This window comes from Hylobates moloch, unplaced genomic scaffold, assembly GCF_009828535.3.
Source record: "Hylobates moloch isolate HMO894 unplaced genomic scaffold, HMol_V3 SCAFFOLD_11, whole genome shotgun sequence".
NCBI lineage: Eukaryota > Metazoa > Chordata > Mammalia > Primates > Hylobatidae > Hylobates > Hylobates moloch.
This window is the reverse complement of record NW_026652286.1, coordinates 74,156,549-74,170,611: the sequence shown is the minus strand read 5'-3', so window position 1 is coordinate 74,170,611 and position 14,063 is coordinate 74,156,549. Positions and strand designations below refer to the sequence as shown.

Genomic DNA, 14,063 nt, shown 5'->3' with positions numbered 1-14,063 from the left:
TAAAGTTTTCTGTAATAATAAACTCACTTGAAAAGCTGTTGAAAGCTATGGACCATCTCCTAAAGGGTGGAGGAAACTGCACACACAGCTTAAGTTTTGTTCATTTCAGAGGATGTCCAGACCTCTTAGTCATATCCTAGATCCTCACTCTGCCTAGGTGAAGATCTGTACATCTCAGACAGAAATGAATCTTCTACTGTAAAAGGCACACTAGCTTTTATTGTCCCCGTATTTCATATAAAGAATCTGGTTTTCACATAATTTAGGAAATGTGCTCATTGTCACTCAGCTAATGAGGGAATGAAACTGGAACGTGAACCTAAAGTGTTGGACTTTAAATCCAGTGTCCTTCCAGGAGATTGTTCCAACACACTGTAGGAACTGCCCTGCTGCCCTGTCCTCAGCTGGGAGTTCTATTCTTGGTACTCATGACTTTTACTGCATTTACAAGATCACCAGAATAGCAACATCCACTCAGGCCTGAAGTGCATGCCTGTCAATGAAGTATATGTGAGGACACCCACCAAGGTTCTATACCTTGCAGTGTAGACTCAGTTTCATATTTTCGTTGCCGCTTCCTCAATACCTCAGACCCACTAAATTAGTTTGCTTTATATGAATAATGCTGATATTATTATGCTCTATATTTTGTCAATAATATTATATATTTTAAGAATTTAAATATCCTTTATTGGAAAAGTACATGTATTTAGTTATTAATCAAGAACATCAGCACATGTAGGTGAGGAATGTGAACAAAATTTTATAACAGCATAAAGATATTACTCTATCATGAATTACATAAATATAAACAATTATCTCAGGAGATCATTGGAATGTGCAGATGTTTATTCCTGCATGTATGTATGTGTGTTTTGCAAAGTGTACAAAACAAAGTTAAGATTTTATTTTGGTGTGTGTTGTGGCAGATGGGGAAGATAATGCGTGGACCATTCATGAAGTTTGTAGCACACGCAGCCTCCTTCACCATTTTTCTGGGACTGCTAGTCATGAATGCAGCTGACAGATTTGAAGGCACAAAACTCCTTCCTAATGAAACCAGCACAGATAATGCAAAACAGCTGTTCAGGATGAAAACATCCTGCTTCTCATGGATGGAGATGCTCATTATATCCTGGGTAATAGGTAAAGACTGATTTTCTGTCATGTTTTCTTTTTGCAGTCTTAGCAGTTGGACTGAATGACACTGATTCTTTCACACATCAGTTACACAAATGTATGCAGCACAATACAGTGCACCTCACATCATAATTTTCTTTGTGTTTTTAAAGTACAGTTGCCTTGGGTTCATTATCAGTGCCATAGCCTTCTCACATGCTGTGCGCCTTTTGCATTTCCAAGGAAAACCCAGGAAGAAAACCAACAGGGTGGTATCAATCACATCCCAACAGTGACACAAAGCTATTATACTATTCATATTTTGAGAGGCAGCTATGATTTCAAGCTTAAACACAACCACAATTTTACATTGAGATTTGACAGGAATTGAAGCTAACAGCCACTTGCATTTATTGAACATTTATTATGTGCCAAGAATTATTCCAAGCACTTCGTATACATCAAATCACATCATGTCTCTGCACCTCATGTTTTCTAATCTATAATGTATAACCACATCTATTTTATAGGATTTATCTAAGGATCAAGTAACTTTCTTTAGGCCTCTTGGGTGGTAAGTGGAAGAGAAGGATTGTGGTCTTAGTTGCTATATTATTTGTCTTTAGAATCAATCATACATGTAGCTTGCCATTAAATATAATGCAAATAAGAAAGATATTTCAATTAGATATTTATGAATAAATAAATCCAGTGGCTGTTAAGTGCCTTTGTTAAGTAATGAGGATACTAAAGTGAATGAGACAGTCCCTGTGTTCAAGGAAGTTAAGTCTGGGAGGCGGGTCAGTAAGTAAATCAATAATTAAAATTCAATGTGACAAATGCTATAATTGAGTTATTAGGATATTATGAGCATACACAGATTGGGCATCTAAATCTGAGGTGGGATGTGAAGTAGAAGGGGCAAGAAGCCCTTCCTGGGCAGTATCTTCAATTTGGTACTTTGAGGATAAAAGAATGTTAACCAGACCTGTTTGGGAGACAAGGATACTACAAGGCACGGGAACATTAGAGATGTGGGACTATGGCAACACCTGGCACACTCGAAATATGATGAGTTAGGCAGAGAAGGAGCCAAGGTGCATTTATGGATGTGAGTGATGGGAGATATGGGTGGAGAAATGGCTAGAGGATGCTTTTCAGCAATTGGTGATCTGATCTGATCATGTTTTAGAAAGGTCCCAGTGGTTGTGAGATAGAGAGTGGCTTTAAAGAGTCCAGAGGCTGAGACTCAATGGAAGTGCTTCCTGCGAGGAGGATGAGGCCTGGAATTCAGGAGATAGGGGAAAGGACTTGAGAGCACCCTAATAGGTAAACCCCAAACAACTTGGTGATTATTGCACATCAGAAGGGAGAGCTGTGGATTCTGCCTTGGATCAGCAGGTAGTGACTACAGTCTCTAAGAGGGAGAATACAGAAGGAAGATCATGCCTGGGACTGGAGGAATGAAAAGCTGATAAAGTTTAGGTTATGACTGACTTCGAAGTGCCCATGGAATTTCAAGGTGGAAATGTCCATTCAGTAATAGAAAGTATGATCCCTGGGAGTATTTGGGTTTTGAATAAAGTTCCAGCAATCCTCAATTTCAGATGGTACTTAAGGCCCTGACTATGCATAAAATTATGTAGGGTTAACATAGGCAAGATGTAAAGAAAATTAGGCTCAGGGATTTTCATATAAATCCTTTAATAATCCGTAGCCTTCTCCATTCCCCCCACAACATCCCACCTCCCTCTCTAGGGACCTGGAGAAGCATTGACAATCAATTTTGTATCACTTCTAAGGCAGGACGTGTCTTCTTGGCTTCATGCTGGAGCTTGATGAGATGATCAATCGAACTATTAAGAAGCATTTTTCAAATTACCATAGGAATATTTCAAATGTAATTCAATAGCATTTGAGTTATTGAAAACTTTCAAATCACTTCATTTCCTGAATATGTTTTAGGGAAAAATATGGATAGTGGCATAAAATGTGAATTGTATCACCAAAGTAATGATAAATCTTGGATACAGAAGATGGCTTTGATTTTATTCTATTTCTTTTCTAATTTAATTGATGAGACTAGAAAAAGAAATTATACTTCACTTCTAATATCTGATTTAAAATAAGAATAAACAATCACTTGTGCATGGCCTTTATCGTGTTAAACTAAAAGCCCATGTCTCATAGTTTATTTTTTATGTGTTAGTATATGTAAGGTAAATAATACAGTACTTGGCACAACGGACACGTTCAAGAAATTTCAGATAATTATAATTATTATTCAACTTTTCACTAAGCGTTTATATGTCACTTTTACATAGGAGTGCTATTTTTCTATTAGGCAAAACATGACTATTTTAGGACAAGATGAAACTTTGAAAAATTAAATTTTCTATAAGGGGTAAAGAATTTTAAAAATTAAATTTTATATAAAGGGGTATGAGGAGAATGATTTATGATAAAGAATAAAATGAACATATTATATTTTATATATAAAATATGTATAAACTTGAGAGCATCCTAACAGGTAAACCCCAAACTACTTGGTGATTACTGCGCATCAGAAGGGAGGAGCTGTGTGTTCTGCCTTGGATCAGTAGGTAGTGACGGCAGTCTCTAAGAGGGAGAACATTAAAATTCAATGTGACAAATGCTATAATTGAGTTATTAGGATATTATGAGCATACACAGATTGGGCATCTAAATCTGAGGTGGGATGTGAAGTAGAAGGGGCAAGAAGCCCTTCCTGGGCAGTATCTTCAATTTGGTACTTTGAGGATAAAAGAATGTTAACCAGACCTGTTTGGGAGACAAGGATACTACAAGGCACGGGAACATTAGAGATGTGGGACTATGGCAACACCTGGCACACTCGAAATATGATGAGTTAGGCAGAGAAGGAGCCAAGGTGCAGCCGGAGGGAGACACGGCCTTGGACAAAAGTGGCAGTGGTTTTCAGAAGGCAGTGGGTGAGGCCTGTGATCAATCAAATTCCTGTAGTTGGATGTCACTGAGGCACATTCTCATGGTCACTGTCCCATGGTAATTAATAAAATATCATATTAAATGGCTTCATAATACTCCATCTGTGGAAGTCCCACTTCCATTTTACTTCTATTTTGAGTGTGTGGTTGTGTTTGGGTTATTATAAAGTATCCTACAATAAACATCTGTTAAATATATTTTTATGTGTGGAATTAATTGATCAGCAGGACATTTGTTATTTTAAGGTGTTCAATGAACTTTGTCAAATTGCTTTCAGGTATGCACTGAAAGTTCTGGACTAGGATATTTGTGAGGATATGGGAATTATGGTGGGATGGCAGGTTGGGACCAAATATAGAAGGAATATCATGGCTGGAACTGGAAAAATGAAAAGCTTTGAAAACAACTAGACTGCGTGAGTTCAGTGACTTATATTTTATATAACATGCTCATTTTATTCTTGACCATAAATTATTCTCCTCATACTAGTCTTAGTTTTATTTATTTTTTATTTTATTTATTTTGAGATGGAGTTTCACACTTGCTGCCCAGGCTGGAGTGCAATAGCGCGATCTCAGCTCAGCGCAACCTCCGCCTCCCGGGTTCAAGCAATTCTCCTGCCTCAGTCTCCCAAGTAGCTGGGATTACAGGCATGCGACACCATGCCCGGCTAAATTTGTAGTTTTACTAGAGACGGGGTTTCTCCATCTTGGTCCAGCTGGTCTTGAACTTCCGACCTCAGGTGATCCGCCCACCTTGGCCTCCCAAAGTGCTGGGATTACAGACGTGAGCCACCATGCCCGGCCGTCTTAGTTTTATTTTAAACTTTATATATAGATTTTCCTTTTTCACTTAGAAACCTAACACAGGAATGTTAAATGAGGCTTTAATCAAAAGCATTTTCCTTATAACTTTTGTCCCACCAGCCTTTGTATTTGACTTCAGAGACTAGCTAATAGTGTTTATTTAAAGGGAAAATAACGAACAACTCCGGACAGCTGAAGCTTTTGTAGCATATGTTAGATTCCTGGTTCAGTTTCTGACATTGGTATTTATTTTCTTTTTTGAAGTTATTCTTGAAAAAAAGTTGTTGTACTTTCTGGAAATGTTAATAAGAAGTGGCCTACTTAGATGAGATGTTGGGTGTGTGATCTGGGCTTGAGGGAGAGGACAACACTATTAGTCACAAAGCAAATTTATCTAATTTTTAGTTGACAAAATGTTGAAAGGCTAAATGACAAAACTGATGTGTTAGGAGATGTTGACAAGGCAGAACAGTGAGCTCAAATCAATGAGAGGACATATAGCAGGAACACAGGGAGGAGGGCATGCTTGAAGACACTCGTGAAAAGGGCCTTAGGAGCACTTGTCACTTAATGGCCAGTCTGAGCTGCTGAGAAAGCAGATGCAGTCCTGGGCTGACTCTTCAACAGAAGGAGAGGACAGCAGCCCAGGGCAGTAATTACCCAATGGCGAGACCACGTCTGCAGGCCCCGGGTGCCACGTGCAGCCAACTGGCAAACTAAGGAGCGTTTCAAGCACAGCAGTTGGGGGAGTGAGTGGTTCTCAGAACAGCACTTGAGGGGGCTGGGGAAGCTTACCCTAGAGGGTGAGGCATGGGGTTAAGACCCAGTGGAATCTGAGGCTTGTTTATTCAGAGGGCCCCATTTAGAGAAAAGGAAGACAAAGTGAGGACTTAGCAGGAGCCTGGGCAAGTAAAGGCATCTTGAAGCTTCAGTTTCATGGTTAACCTGCCTCTGCCACAGAAAAACAGATTTAATGAGCACACACGTGGGTTTTTTGGTTGTTTTTTGTAGAAAGAAATTTGAAGGCAGAGGTTGCTGACTCATTTGCTACCTCTCTAGAAGGCAAAAATAGAACCACTGCATCCATGTTGAAGGAATATTCTGAAAATTCAACAGTGGAATGAGCAGCCTTCAGAATTAGTTAAGCACCTTATCGCAAGATCTATACGAGCAGAGGCTTGATCCCTGTGAAGTCTCCTGCTTGGGGCGAGCTTGGACTTGATGCGGGATTTCAAACTCTCCTTGGCAGCTCTCAGGGGTCCTCAGGACAAATGAGACAGAAACTTTTCCTTCGAGCAGAATAGCTCACTTGTTTTAGTTTTTAAGCTTCAGGAAGACATCATTTGTGCCAAGAATGCTATTTCTTAAAGAGAGAAAGAGAAAAGAAAATGGAAAAGTGGGAGGAACAAGACGAGGGGAAGCTTTGAAAACAACTAGACTGCATGAGTTCAAACGTCCCTTTAGTCCCCATGCTTGTTACTCTGAACCATCCGCATCTCCTCGTGAGGCTGACAGGAACCCGGGGACCACAGTAGGGGGAAAAAAACTGCCGTATTTCCTGTTACAAATTTGATCCCCCAGATTATATATGAATTCAATCCTAGTCCCCTCTTAACTTGAAACAACTCAAAATAAGTAATGAAGTCTTCTCTTAAATCCATGTCCTCTATGCTGCATTTAATGCTGGCTTTAAGAAAACGCACATGATGTGCTCTTGGAAATTAGAGATGGGGCATTTCCTTCATCCCCACAGGGCTCTGCAGCTATTCACATAGCAGGTTCTGTGATTAACATTTAGGACAAATGTGAGAATTTGAGGCAGGTGGTTGCTGAGGGTAAGAGGAGAAGATTAATTTCAACTCGAGGCTGCGAAGGACTTCTTGATGGAGGCAAGTTTTGATCAGCTGTTGGAGTTTGGGTTATATTTCTCCAGATGGCTCCAGTAGGAGGCAGGATGTCAGAGTAGAGTATCTTAATAGGGATAAAGCAACTTCTTTTTAATTAAAAAAGTGGGATTCTTCAAATTAAGAAAAAAATACACGTGCCAATCATGGAAAATTTTAAATAGTAAGCACTCAATAAATGTTAGTCATAATTTTTTCCAAGTGCCAGACACTGAGCTGTGTATTTCACATGAACTATTTTATTTAAGGCTCATAACAATCCAGTGAAGTGGGAATAAACCAATATCATTCCCATTTTACAAACTGAGTTTTAGATAGTTTAAATACCTTTAAATACTTCATAGCTGACAAATGGAAGAATAAATTCTCGAATCCATGGTAGCCTGATCTCAAATCCAGTGTTCCAAAATACTATGTTAAAATTTTGAAGAAATATGCAGTACTATTAATAATTCCACCAGAAAAAGACAACTACTATTAATAAGTTCCTGTCATCCCATCTAGGCTTTCACTGTGCTGGTTTTAAACATAAACCATACATCATAACATTTTAAACATTTTTACTTAGCATTACAATATAAAGATTTTTCCAGTGTATGTTAGTCTGGGTCCTCCAAGAAGCAGGCACAAAGATTAAATGTTCAACAGGTTTATCAAGGGAAATGGGAATTTTATTAAGGAACATTTCTTGTGAGAGGAAATGGCAAGAGAGCTGAGAAATGTCTCAAGGGCTCTCAGGCAGGGATACAAGTCAAACCCCAAGGGACAGAGAGCAGGCAGGAAGGTTGGGTAGAAGCATCCTAGATCTTTACACAGTCTAAGGAAAGGTTGGCAAGGCTGTCATGAAATCCTTGAGCCAAAGTCAGCCATCAGAAGAGTCCCATGTCTCCCAAGAAGGGGCACCCTCAGTAATTGGCTGAGAGCAGCCGGGGGGAGACACGGCCTTGGACGAAAGTGGCAGTGGTTTTCAGAAGGCAGTGGGTGAGGCCTGTGATCAATCAAATTCCTGTAGTTGGATGTCACTGAGGCACATTCTCATGGTCACTGTCCCATGGTAATTAATAAAATATCATATTAAATGGCTTCATAATACTCCATCTGTGGAAGTCCCACTTCCATTTTACTTCTATTTTGAGTGTGTGGTTGTGTTTGGGTTATTATAAAGTATCCTACAATAAACATCTGTTAAATATATTTTTATGTGTGGAATTAATTGATCAGCAGGACATTTGTTATTTTAAGGTGTTCAATGAACTTTGTCAAATTGCTTTCAGGTATGCACTGAAATTTCTGGACTAGGATATTTGTGAGGATATGGGAATTATGGTGGGATGGCAGGTTGGGACCAAATTTTGAAGAGTTTTGTAATGTCAGGCTGAGACCTTTCAAACATATTTCGTTTTATAGAACAGCTAAGAGTGAACGCAATTGAATTGATATTTTAACCCCTTCCTGATGCAGGCATGATATGGGCTGAATGTAAAGAAATTTGGACTCAAGGCCCCAAGGAATATTTGTTTGAGTTGTGGAATATGCTTGATTTTGGTATGTTAGCAATTTTTGCAGCATCATTCATTGCGAGATTCATGGCATTTTGGCATGCTTCCAAAGCCCAGAGCATCATTGACGCGAATGATACTTTGAAGGACTTGACGAAAGTAACACTGGGAGACAATGTGAAATACTACAATTTGGGTGAGTTTACAGTACAGTCAATATAAATAAAAATGCAGAATTTTCTTGTAAAACAGATGTCAGTAGTAGTTTGGTTACTGGCCCGATTCTCATAAAACTGTTTGTTAGTTTCCAACATCTGTGTCTGAAGAATGAGCATCTATATGTGAGGAAGCATGCTGTCCGCTTCTTCCTTCGATTTTTCTACTCCCTGGAAAACTCTCTTAATCACAAGACTCATCTCCCTTTATCTCTTGGATCAATTGGCTAATTATCAAACTTCCTTGAGAATACATGTCTTATATCCTGGATTTATTTTTTCTTCTTTTTAAATTAAAAATAGTTCACATTTGATCTATCTCTCTGTATCTCTCTCTGTATACATATATATGTGTGTATATATGTATATGTATATATACACATGTGTGTATGTATGTGTATATATACACATATGTGTGTATGTATATGTGTGTATAGACATATACATATGTGTATATATGTATATATGTATATGTGTGTATATATGTGTGTATATATGTATATGTGTGTATAGACATATACATACATACATATGTGTATATATATACATATATGTGCAATGGAATACTATTCCACCTTTTAAAAGAAGAAAATCCTGTCATTTGTATGACATGAATGAACTTGGAAGACATTATGCTGAGTGAAGTAAGGCAGGCACAGAAAGACAAATGGTATATGATCTTATTTATTTGTGGAATCTAAAAAAAGTCAAACTCAAAGAGGTAGAAGGTAATGGTGGTTGTCAGGAGCTGGGGTAAGGGGCATAAAATGGGGAGATGTTGGTCAAAGGTACAAAGTTTACAAAGGGTACACATTTAGGATGAGTAAGTTCTGGTGATACACAGTATGGTGGCTAGAGTTAATAATCATGTACTGTATATTTGAAAATTGCTAAGAGAGTAAATTTTAAATGTTCTTACCACAAAAATGTAAATATGTGAGGTGATGAATATGTTAATTAGCTTAATTTAATCTTTTTACAATGTAGACAGACATATATGAAAACATCAAGTTGTGCCCCATAAATATACATAATAAAGTTCACATTTGAGTGCCATTTTCATTTAAGATATATACAAAGTATTTGAAAACAAAGGAATTGTTGGGATCTCTGAGAGGTTCCCCAATCAGTAACACCACTGTTTCCCAACCAGGCTTAGAATTAGTTGAGAAATAAAACAAGAAATTAATATGGAGGCCAGATCATCACCTCTAACACTGATAAAATCTGGGGTGGATGACATAGTTGTATTAGCTAATGGATTCAGTAATACTGAACCCCAGAATTAGGCAGACATATCCTCCAATTTCTAGATAGCAATGGGCCAGGGCAGTCCTCCCCATAAAAAGAGGATGGCAGCAAGTGCCCGATCAAGTGAGATCTTCCATGGAGGACCAGAGGAGAATTCCCAAGAGAGAGAAGGTAATGCCGGGCTAACTATGTCCAGTTATTCATCCCAATTTAGCAATCAGATAAGTCGTTCCAGCTTTCCAGGAAGAAAGTGACTAAGGGATGGAAATTGGTTCAGTTATTTACTTAAGGAGACTACCACCTCGTAGAAATCTGCATGGGGAAAATATATTCCCTCTGAGTACTCATTTCAAACCCTCTGATAAGAAATTAGTTAACATTCACTTGTGAGTTTATTGGCAATATCACATAAGGGCTCCATTATTATTATTGTTTATTTTAATTTTTTAGATTTTTAAAAATGCACTTAATTTAAAAAAATCAAAGCTATTTGTAGGTAATACTTATATTCAAAGCACTGTAAAAAAGGAAACTGCTTTTATTAGTTTCTTGTTATCCTCTCCTAATTCCACTTCTCAGCCATTAAGCAAATACAAATTTGTAATTATGTTTTTCCCCTTTCTTACAAACTGTTTTGTATTTTTATTCATAATGGTTTCTTAATTGCATTTTTGATGGCCTGATGTAATAATGCCAGAAAAATTCATAAGTGAATAATTGCTACATTTTATGGTAAAAATAGACTTGAGTGACCAATAAAAGTTACTCCTAATAAATTTAAATGACTGCAAATATGCTACAAGCCTAAAATTATATTATAGTTTAAGACTGAATAATAAACGCTACCATTTATTAAGTGCCAGGCACTTGCTAAACACTGAACATATGTTGACTTATTGAATTCTCACAAAGACAAGAGAGTTAGAAGGGATATTATCTCATTTTCAAAAATGGGGAAACAAAACTAAGAGAAGTAGTTTACATAAGTTCTTTGTTATACGTGTGTGTGCGTACATATATACGTGAATTTTTACAGATACTGAGTCTATAGTCTGAACTCTTAACTATTATGCTATCCCCTTATGGGAAATTGCTAGCAAACCAGGAAAGTCATGTTCTCAATAAACTAAGAAGCTCAACTATAGCAGATGCTTAAGAAGCCCTTTAAGATAGGAGACTTCCATTCGAAAACTGGATTCTAACATAACTATATTTCTTTCACAGAAAAAGAAGTTACCTAAATAAAAAACTTGAAGAAACTCACACAACTCTTTGTCTTTGCTTTTTCCTAGCCAGGATAAAGTGGGACCCCTCTGATCCTCAAATAATATCTGAAGGTCTCTATGCAATTGCTGTAGTTTTAAGTTTCTCTAGGATAGCTTATATTTTACCAGCAAATGAAAGCTTTGGACCTCTGCAGATATCACTTGGAAGAACAGTCAAAGACATCTTCAAGTTCATGGTCATATTCATTATGGTGTTTGTGGCCTTTATGATTGGAATGTTCAACCTCTACTCCTACTACATTGGTGCAAAACAAAATGAAGCCTTCACAACGTATGTGATCTCAGATGTTTTGATGATAGTTATTGCAAATTAAATATTAGTTTAACAGTGTTTATGTAAGTCCATGGGATAAATAATGTTTTGGTAAAGACTTCATCTCTAGTTCCTGTTGTGCAAAATGAGGGGATTTTACAAATGAGTTGGAGGGACTCTAAAATGTAGGAAGCTTTCTAATATTAAATAATAACTTACATTTTTAGAGCCAGGTAAATACATTGCATGCTTCCCTTTATTATCTCTATTTCACCAAGAGGAAACTGAAATTCACAAAAATTAAGTAATTTGCTGAATATTCCATAGCTGTGTGTGGAACAGCCAGGGTGTAACCCTTGCTTGCTGACTCTAGGGTCTGTTGCTCTTAACTCCCTTACCCTCCTGCTTACGGGGGACTCCTGGGGATGCTAACTATGAAAACAGCTGCTTTCCTAATTGAATTTCTCAGATTTTATCACTGAGTAGATCTGACTTATAAATAGTGGCAAGAGTTTTGACTTATGTTCACTATGGACAAGTGTTTTTTTTTTTTTTATAAAGTGTGTTTGGAATAATTATTTAAATATTAGGTCTTCAATGTTACAATAAGAAGCAACAACTGAAACATAAGCCTACTATTTTCCATATTTCTCTAAAATACAGTTTGCCAGGGAAATGAAACCACCTGAATTAATTAAGCAAATTGGCTTAGCTTTGGTCAATAATTAGGCCTAAAGCATTGAAATTCCTACCTAAGACATGTCAGTGATTTTGGTAACATTGTCTGTTTATATTGTATTTTCCATTAAGATGTATATGATTATTATCTATTGGATATGAGTATGATTATTATCTATTGGATATGAGTAGAAGTATAGATCAGGAGGAAACCTAAAAGGCTTCTAACAATTCCATTGCCAAAGCTATGGATTAAGTGTTCCTATCTGTGGTTATGAAATTACATTAATAGCACTTATTGAGTGCTTATGTATTTAGATATTGAGCTATGATTATGTACTTCATATGCACAATATTACCCCATCCTTGCAGCAATCCTATTGTAACCATTTTACAGAAAAGAAAAGTGAGCTTCAGAGAAGTGAAGAATTTTCTTTTATACTCACTAATTTGCAAAGACACTAAACCAACTCACTTTTATTATGGTAATATTGTTATTTATTTATATATTTTCTTATTTCTTTTCTTCTTTTATTTATTTTTTCCCCAGAGTTGAAGAGAGTTTTAAGACACTGTTCTGGGCTATATTTGGACTTTCTGAAGTGAAATCAGTGGTCATCAACTATAACCACAAATTCATTGAAAACATTGGTTACGTTCTTTATGGAGTCTATAATGTTACAATGGTCATTGTTTTGCTAAATATGTTAATTGCCATGATCAACAGTTCATTCCAGGAAATTGAGGTATAATCTCAATACATTTTTATAATTTGTGCCTACATGTTTTAACTATTCCAAGGGCTAACTCAGCAATGAGGATGAAAGTATGGACTGCTCTTCGCCCTTTTATTCATTCCCTGTTTTATACACTCGTTTGACCAGTAATCTGGAAAATTTTAACTCTTTGCTTCCAAATGCAACATCAGTAAGGTGTCATGGGGCGGTAAGGCATAAGAAGCAGAAATGCTGATTTGATATTGATTTAATAAAAACTTTAGAAATACTATATCAGCATGAATTTATATTTTATTCAAAAAATTATTGCTTATGAATACCATCATTCTCCAAGTCTTTTTTGAGTGATATTCAAAATTGACCTTTTCTCAACTTGAGATTAACAGTGTAAATTTTTATTCCAGAAATCTTGATCTGTGTCCCAAATAAATGAGTGGTATATTTCAGGATAAAAGAGAGAATAATTAATTTTTCATAGCGTTTTTCAGAAAGTAGGAAAATACATTTATATCTATCAGGTATTTATAAACACATGGGAACTTGGAGATTAATAGTCTTGCAAGACTGTCAAAATTTTAGACAAATTTAAGAAAGAATATGTGAATAGAATGTTAACATTTTGAAAAAATCTTGGAACGATCATTGGGGTCTGAGAGTGTTTACAAGCATAGGCATTGTCCTCCATCTAGCCACACAATGTTAAAAGCATCCCGGTAATTCTGTTTATGCATTTCCTTGCTGAACTGTCATGTGTATTTGTATAGGATGACGCTGATGTGGAGTGGAAATTTGCAAGGGCCAAACTCTGGTTTTCCTACTTTGAGGAGGGGAGAACACTTCCTGTACCCTTCAATCTGGTGCCAAGTCCAAAGTCCCTGTTTTATCTCTTACTGAAGCTTAAAAAACGGATTTCTGAGCTGTTCCAGGGCCATAAAAAAGGTTTCCAGGAAGATGCAGAGATGAACAAGGTAACTTAGCTTGATAACTTATAAGTGTATTCTTAAATTCTGTGACGACTGTAACCACTATGCCACATCCCTTTAAAGAGAAGCAGTTCCTGATGACACGTCCATTTATTCCCACATGCAGTCACTACACACAGCACAGTCCTTTGGCTTGTGTCTGTTCAACATGAGCACACTGGACATTTCCTGCTTAAATGAATGTAAGAAAAATTCATGAAATATAACTAAAATAGTATGTTATCTGGAGCGAGTACTGAAAGAAGAACTATTCTGGGCTGCTTTTTTTGCTGTTGTGGCTGCATGTCCCTCACTTTTCCTTCAATTTATACAGCCCGGTAAATCGGCAGCAGCTTGTTATGACT

General features: G+C 37.0%; 1 protein-coding gene across 1 annotated transcript in view; it reads left to right on the top strand.

Annotated features, from left to right (window-relative positions):
* TRPC6 (transient receptor potential cation channel subfamily C member 6) overlaps positions 1–14,063 on the top strand; it is a 129,007-nt gene that overhangs the window by 96,751 nt on the left and 18,193 nt on the right. The window contains exons 5-9 of the mRNA XM_032167224.2: positions 930–1,146; positions 8,279–8,512; positions 11,075–11,339; positions 12,550–12,745; positions 13,501–13,704. Coding sequence (XP_032023115.1) covers positions 930–1,146; positions 8,279–8,512; positions 11,075–11,339; positions 12,550–12,745; positions 13,501–13,704 — 1,116 coding nt within the window. The remainder of the gene's footprint in view (positions 1–929; positions 1,147–8,278; positions 8,513–11,074; positions 11,340–12,549; positions 12,746–13,500; positions 13,705–14,063) is intronic.